Source organism: Manacus vitellinus, unplaced genomic scaffold (genome assembly GCF_001715985.3).
Source record: "Manacus vitellinus isolate BGI_N305 unplaced genomic scaffold, ASM171598v3 scaffold_14_pilon, whole genome shotgun sequence".
Lineage (NCBI taxonomy): Eukaryota > Metazoa > Chordata > Aves > Passeriformes > Pipridae > Manacus > Manacus vitellinus.
The window spans coordinates 17,498,930-17,506,327 of record NW_021939063.1 but is presented as its reverse complement, the minus strand read 5'-3'; the positions used below and the strand labels follow the sequence as shown (position 1 = coordinate 17,506,327).

Sequence of the window (7,398 nt, the reverse complement as noted above, 5' to 3'; positions counted from 1 at the left end):
CACTGTGCACTTGGATGCTGGGTGCTCATATGTGACCCAGGTCCCCCAGGCCCTGGCCTCGCACAGTGCCGTGCCAGACTCCTGCTGTGCCTCCCAGGGCTTTCCACCATGACCAGCAGAGCCAGCTGTGCCAGCTGCTGCCGTGGACACAGCACTCGCTCCGCGTCCAGCTGCAGAAAAACATCCACTACGACCTGTACCAGAAGAAAGGTGGGCTGCTGCCACAGGTGGACACAGGGACACCACAGACTGGGCACAGGGCACCTGGCACAGGGCTTCCCACTGTCCATGTGCCCTGGCTTGGCCCCGGGGCTCTGATAAGGTGCCTGGCTCTGCCCAGACTATCTTCGGGACTGCATCGTGGGTAATGGCTCCAGCTACCGCGGCACACGGGCCACGACAGAGAAGGGGCTGCGCTGCCAGCACTGGCAATCCATGACACCGCATGACCACAGGTGCCTCCGTGTCTCTGGCTGCCCCATGGCACCCACCAGTGGCCCTTAACAGCATGGGGCAATGGGGAATGGGATGGGGACAGCACAGGAGCAACGGGAACAGCATGGGGGCAGTGGCACCAACCAGGGGTGGCATAGCATTGTGGCTGTGCCCACCCTGGGGCAGGGGGTTCCTGGCAGCCTTCCTACCCACCCTGCTGCCTGCAGATTCCTGCCATCCCCCCGCAACGGGCTGGAGGAGAATTACTGTCGAAACCCCGACCGGGACAAGCGGGGCCCGTGGTGTTACACCGTCGATCCCAACGTCCGGCACCAGAGCTGCGGCATCAAGAAGTGTGAGGACGGTGAGTGCCACATCCCAGGGTGACCCTGGGCTGTATGTCCTTCCCACACTGAACCCCCCCTTGGCTATTGGCAGCTGTCTGCATGACCTGCAATGGGGAGGACTACCGTGGCACTGTGGACCACACCGAGTCGGGGACGGAGTGCCAGCGCTGGGACCTGCAGCACCCGCACAAGCACCCCTACCACCCCAACAAGTACCAACCCCAGCCCCGGGCAGCACACAGTGCCCTGGCGGTGCCAGGTGCCACGGTGGTGGTACCACCTCAACTGCTGCTCCCTGCCTCTGGCCCAGGTACCCCGACAAGGGGCTGGATGACAACTACTGCCGCAACCCCGACAGCTCCGAGCGGCCCTGGTGCTACACCACTGACCCCGGGCGGGAGCGCGAGTTCTGCCACATCCGCCTCTGCAGTAAGTCCATGCTGGCGTCACACACAGCTGGGACTGGGGGTCCCAGGTGCCACCCTGACCCTGCTGTTCTGCCCTTCTCTGGCCACACAAGCAGAAAAACACCCACGTCCTGTCAATGTCACCACCGGCTGCTTCAGGGGCAAGGGCGAAAGCTACCGAGGCCGAGTGAACGTCACCGTGTCAGGGATCCCCTGCCAGCGCTGGGACTCCCAGGTGCCCCACAAGCACAACTTCGTGCCTGAGAAGTACCCGTGCAAGTAAGGGGTGGGGGATGAGCCCAGGAAGAGTGGCAGAGCGCAGTGCCCATGAGTGTGGGATTGAGGGGGGACACCTACATGGCCCCTACACCTGCAGGGACCTAAAGGAGAACTATTGCCGCAACCCCGATGGCTCGGAGGCACCGTGGTGCTTCACTGCACGCCCCACCGTCCGCATCGCCTTCTGCTTCCACATCCGCCGCTGCCCCGACGAGCAGGATGCCCAAGGTGAGCCATGCCAGGCACCCGCCCCCAGGCACCAACCCCAGGGTGCCTGCCGGGGGTGCCAGCCCTCCCTGCCTGTCCCCAGAGTGCTACCACGGCCACGGCAAGCACTACCACGGCCACGTCAGCAAGACACGCAAGGGCATCACCTGCCAGCCGTGGGCTGCCCAGACACCCCACGTGCCCCAGTGAGTGTGCGAGGAGGGGCCGCAGGGACAGGGATGGGATGGAGATGGGGTTGGGCCGGGGATGGAAATGAGGATAGGGATGGTGACAGTGATGGTGACTTCCTCCCATCAGGATCTCACCTGTCACCCACCCTGAGGTACACCTGGAGGAGAACTACTGCCGCAACCCCGATAACGACAGCCATGGCCCCTGGTGCTACACCATGGACCCCCGCACCCCCTTTGACTACTGTGCCATCAAGCCCTGTTGTGAGCCCCTACCCACATGCCAGCAGAGCTAGGGGAGGACCCTGGCCACCCACTGGGGTGGTTTTGGTCCCCTCAGGGTGGCTGGATGTTGCCTCAATGCCACCCTGTGCTTTCTCTCTGCAGCCAGCAGCCAGGTGCCCTCCATCCTGGAGAATGCAGGTGGGGGGCCGTGGGTGCCAGTTGGGTGCCGTGGGGCAGGTGCTGATGGCACAGCCCTGGCTGATGCCCACCCTGCCTGCAGACGCGGTGGCGTTCGAGCAGTGTGGCCAGCGGGACGAGATGCTGCAGTGGAAGGGGCGCATCGTCGGTGGCCAGCCCGGCAACTCACCCTGGACTGTCAGCATCCGCAACCGGTGAGTGGGTGTCCCGCCTGCACTGCCATGTGGCCAGTGTCCCCCCAGAGCTTGGCCAGTGTCCCCCCAGAGCTTGGCCAGTGTCCCCCCAGAGCTAACCCCTTGTTCCCACAGGGAGGGAGTGCACTTCTGCGGGGGGTCCCTGGTGAAGGAGCAGTGGGTGATCAGCACACCCCAGTGCTTCTCCTCCTGGTAAGACTGGGGCTGGGTCATGGGGTGCTGGGACCCCTCTGTGCCCTCATTTCCCTGTCCTGCAGTGACGCTGACCTAACGGGCTATGAGGTGCAGCTGGGGACACTCTTCAGGGATCCCGGCCCTGGGGACCCTGACCAGCAGACCATCCCCATTGTGCGGATCGTCTGCGGACCCTCTGAGTCCCAGCTGGTGATGCTGAAGCTGGCGAGGTGAGTGGCCGTGCCCTGGCCTCCATCCTCCCCACCACTGGCCAGGCTGGCACCATGTCCCGCTGCCCTCTCACTGCAGGCCAGCCACTCTGAACAGGCGTGTGGCCCTCATCTGCCTGCCCCCCGAGCGCTATGTCGTGCCTGCGGGCACTGTCTGCGAGATCGCCGGCTGGGGGGAAACCAGAGGTACCTGCCACGGGCAGCCCCTGCCAGGGCATCCCCATCCAGTACATCCCCTGCCCACGCCATTCCCCTGCAATGGCATCTCCTCATCCGTACTGTTCGCTGCCCACAGCATCCCCATGTCCATGGCATCCTCTGCCCACAGCAAGCCCTGGTCCTTGGCATGCCCCTGCTCACAGCATCTCCCTCCATTGCATCCCACTTCCATGGCACTTTCCTGCACACACCATCTCCCTGCCCACAGCATCTCCTGGCCATGGCATCCCTCTTCCACGACATCTCCCTTCCACAGCATCCTTCTGCCTATGATATCCACCTGCCCATGACATCCTCCTGCCCATGCCATCCCTCTCCCACAGCACTTTCTGCCCATGGCACGCTCTGCCCATGCCACACCCTCCGATATCCCTGCTTTCCTCCTGGTGCATCCCGTGCTTGCTGCCCGCAGGCACGGCAGACAGCAGCGTGCTGAACGTGGCGCAGCTGCCGGTGCTGGCCCACGACGACTGCAACAAGGCGCTGCGCGGGCGCCTGAAGGAGAGCGAGCTGTGCACTGCCCCGCTGCGCGCCGGCGTGGGCGCCTGTGAGGTGAGCCGGGCTGGGGACCTGCCCCGCAGGATCCAGCACCAGGGTGACACTGCTCTCTTTGTGCCACAGGGCGATTATGGGGGACCGCTGGCTTGCCTCACCGCCGACTGCTGGGTGCTGGAGGGGGTGATCATCCCCTCCCGTGTCTGTGCCCGCACCGACCAGCCCGCCCTCTTCATCCGTGTTTCCCTCTATGTCGACTGGATCTACAAAGTGATGAAGATGGGCTGAGCTGGCTCAGTCCCATTGGCCTGGCACAGCTGCCACTGTGCAATAAAGACACGGCTGTGGCCGTGGGGGTTGACACTGCAGAGGGTGGTCTCACACATTTATTTAGCATCATACAACCCATGTCCCATCCTGCCCTCAGCTACACTTGCTCCATCCTCTCATCCCTGGTGTGGTCCCCAGGGCCAGTGGTCACCCTGGGGTCAGTATAGCCCAGGACCACTGTGGGCACTAGGGACTGTGCTGGCCTGTCCTGTCCTGCCTTGGCTGCCCAAGGTGCTGGAGGAGCCAGCGGGCGCAGTTCTTGAAGACATCGGCCTCTGTCTCCACACCGGTCAGGGCGTGGCCACCCTCTGGGTACCACAGCAACCTGCAGGGTGGGATGGGATGGAGGGATGCTCAGCCAGCACCCTGGGGCTCCCTCCCAGCTCCCACCTGCACCCCACTCACCGCGCCGGCACGCCCCTGGCCCGCAGCAGCCGGTACAGCTCCAGCGCCTGCGTGGGGCTGACGCGCCGGTCCCGGGCGCCCACGCACAGCAGCACCGGCGTCCGCACCTGCAGCACAGTCCCGGTGCGTGCCTGGCACCCCACGCCTGGCACCCTGCACCCATCCTGATCTTGCCTTACCTGGGCTGCCTGGGCGATGGGCGAGCGCAGTAGCATGGTGGCCACCTCCTCAGCACGTGGCACCCGCTCAAAGGAGTAGGGCAGCCCCAGGGAGGTGTAGCGCCTGCGGCACAGAGGCGCTGGTGGGTGCTGTGGGGACGGGTGGTGTGTGGCAAGGCACAGGAGGGGGGTGGCACTCACCAGTCGGGGATGTCAGAGGTGCCCAGCAGCGCGGGCAGGTTGGAGACGGGGCCACGCAGGGCACAGGCTTGGTAGCGCTCGGGCTCACGGATGAGGAGGTGGAGGGCGATGAAGGCTCCGTGGGAGCCAGCCAGCAGGGCCAGGCGGTGCGGGTCCAGGGCTCACTGTGCAGCGCTGCTGCCCGACTGGCCAAGCTGCACCCGGGCGGTACCCACTTATTGGCACCCAAACATCAGCGTCCTCCCAGCAGACCCCACCACCTCCACTCAAACATCAGCATCCTCCCAGCAGCACCCCCCCAGCAGCCCCAGCCCACCTGGGTGTCCGCCACGTCCTGCTCACCCACACGGGAAAGCAGGGAGCTGATACTGGCCTGGCCAAAGCCCAGGGAGCCACGGTAGTTCACTGGGGAGATGGGAGCCGTGGGTGCCATGTCTCCAGTGGGACACAGGACCACACATCCCCGAGCTCCCCAGCACTCACCCAGGAGCACAGCGAAGCCAAGCTGGCACAGTGCAGCCATGCTTGGGCGCCAGCGGGCATCGAAGACGGCATGGGGGCCACCTGGGGCCAGCATAGACGTCACCTGGACTGCCACCAGTGCTGCCAGGGTGTCCCCACCATCCCTTCACTCACCATGGGGGCACACAATGAGGGGGTGTGGTGCTGTGCCATCCAACGGGCTCAGCAGCAGGGCCTCAAAATCTTGGGTGTCTATGCCAGGAAAGGGGTCCTGTTCAGCACCCAGCACCCTGGGCACCCGGCCCACCCCCTGCTCCCAAGGGTCCTCAGCACCCAGGTGTGGTGGGGACCTGCAAGTGCTCACCATGCGCAGCAGGGCTCTGCCCACTGCAGGATGGCCGGACCGTCAGGGTCTTCCAGGTGACACCAGGCACTGTTGGGGTGTCCTCCACTGGCACCCAGCGGAGGGGCAGCTCCCGGCCTGCCGGCGGCAGCACAGCCACCACCTGGGCACAGGCAGCGGGTGGCACCAGAGCCGTGGCAGCGCAAGGCTGTGCCATGCCAAGGCTGTGCTGTGTTGGATCTGGCTGAGCCATGTGACTCTGTGCCTGGCCATGCCATGGCACACCACGCCATATGTGCCACACCACGCTGTGCCTGGCTGCACATCACCGTGCCATATCCCACTGTGCCGCACGGTGCCACGGCTCTGCTCACCAGGCTGGGGGGATGGTGTGGAGCAGAGCAGGTGGCCACTAGAAGGTCCCACTGGAGAGTGAGCAGTTCCCAGCATCCCTCAGGCGACCCTGGGGACAGAGAGCATGTTGGTGATCGCAGCTGCTCACTGGGGCACCGTGGGCAGCCCAGCGCCACGTACCTGCCGTCAGGTTGGTGCAGTGGCCGCCCGTGTCCACAAGCAGCAGGTCCTGTGAGGGGGCAGAGCACAGGGGTGTCACCATAGGAGGAGGGGTCACACCCCTGGCCCTGCCCTCCCCAGGACTCACCGTGCGGCTCCTCTGCGGGGTGCTCAGCACGGCTCGCCGGCTGTCGGCTGCCCAGCACCGTGGAGGCAGCACCTCTGTGTAGAGCCCGGCGAAGGCTACGAGTGGGGCAGAGTGCTGGGCTAGTGAACTGGGGGTCGTGGGCATCTGGCTGGGGAGAGTCTCAGCCCCCTGGCAGCACCCAGCCCTGCCCACTGTGCTGTGCTCACCCTCCGTGGGTTCCTGCACCACATCGAGCACTGTCACCGTCTGCCTCGTCTGCCAGGTGAGCTGCGGAGAGCTGGGGGTCAGGGATGGGCCCACGCTGGGAGAAACTGAGGCGGAGGGGCTTGGGGTCCCCTCGCCCCAGCTGGGCACTACAAGAGGCTGTGACAGCCAAGCTGGACACCACACTGGCAGCACAGGGTGGCACAGCTGTGCCTGGTGCCCGTGGGGCCCAACTCACCATGCACAGGCGCAGGCACTGCCGGTGGGGCCCCCCCACAGCCCCCTCCAGGTAAAGAAGGCGCTGGCCATCAGGGCTCAGCCGGGGGGAGCAGGCGGCACCATTCTCTGCTGACAGCAGCTCTGTGGGCAGCAAGGGGTCAGCACCCCAGGGACCCCCTGGGCACCCCCCAGGGCCTCAGTGCTCACCACAGCACCCGCTTGACAGGTCCAAGTGGAAAATCTCTGACCTGGGGAGGAAGAGTGGGTCAGGTTGGACCTCTGCTGTGCTGGTACTGCAGGGGCATCCTGGCATAGTGCTGGATGCTGAGAGGGACCCACCTCCTGTTGGAGCAGGCGCTCAGACCCAGGCGGAAGGGCTCATGCCACCAGCCCACGAACACCACACCACGATCACCAGGGGACCACAGGGCCTGTGTGACAGCCAGGCTGATTCCACAGCCCCAGGCTGGATCCCCTGGGGCGATCCCTGCATCCCCATCCTGACCTGGCCAGGGGAGAGGTGCTCTGGGATACCCTCCAGCACTGAGAGGCTGCTGCTCTCCAGGTCCAGGACGCAGAGGATGGGCACACTGCGAGTGCTCAGTGCCTCCCCCCAGTCCTCATGGTACAAGAACTGCTCGCCCTGCAGCACAGCCTTGTTAGCACCACACCCTGCAGCCCCAGGCATGGGGCTCTGTGAGGGCACACTCGTGGGGTGTATGGCACACTCACCTGCTCATGGGGTGCATGGTGTGCTCAAGGGGTGCATAGAACATGCTCATGGGGCACATGGCACCTACCTCCTCATCCTCAT

At 65.2% G+C, this 7,398-nt stretch overlaps 2 protein-coding genes across 2 annotated transcripts in view; one reads left to right on the top strand and one right to left on the bottom strand.

Moving 5' to 3' along the window:
- Positions 1–35: 35 nt before the first annotated feature.
- MST1 (macrophage stimulating 1) lies at positions 36–3,969 on the top strand (the record flags this gene model as incomplete). Its single annotated transcript, XM_029958375.1, has 16 exons — positions 36–210; positions 341–455; positions 663–799; positions 874–994; positions 1,093–1,211; positions 1,306–1,468; positions 1,566–1,696; positions 1,779–1,881; positions 1,994–2,130; positions 2,254–2,289; positions 2,372–2,483; positions 2,598–2,675; positions 2,741–2,887; positions 2,967–3,073; positions 3,519–3,658; positions 3,728–3,969. Coding segments are annotated over 16 exons (1,983 nt in total), but the record flags the coding sequence as incomplete, so codon positions are not given.
- Positions 3,959–7,398, bottom strand: part of LOC115307231 (acylamino-acid-releasing enzyme-like) — a 4,751-nt gene continuing 1,311 nt past the window's right edge. Inside the window, 17 exon segments of the mRNA XM_029958362.1 lie at positions 3,959–4,256; positions 4,337–4,443; positions 4,516–4,618; positions 4,696–4,889; positions 5,012–5,100; positions 5,179–5,259; positions 5,332–5,409; positions 5,522–5,663; positions 5,875–5,963; positions 6,035–6,083; positions 6,162–6,256; positions 6,368–6,428; positions 6,604–6,725; positions 6,792–6,832; positions 6,924–7,015; positions 7,090–7,227; positions 7,385–7,393. Of these exon segments, the coding sequence (XP_029814222.1) occupies positions 4,118–4,256; positions 4,337–4,443; positions 4,516–4,618; positions 4,696–4,889; positions 5,012–5,100; positions 5,179–5,259; positions 5,332–5,409; positions 5,522–5,663; positions 5,875–5,963; positions 6,035–6,083; positions 6,162–6,256; positions 6,368–6,428; positions 6,604–6,725; positions 6,792–6,832; positions 6,924–7,015; positions 7,090–7,227; positions 7,385–7,393 (1,629 nt within the window). The 3' untranslated portion in view covers positions 3,959–4,117.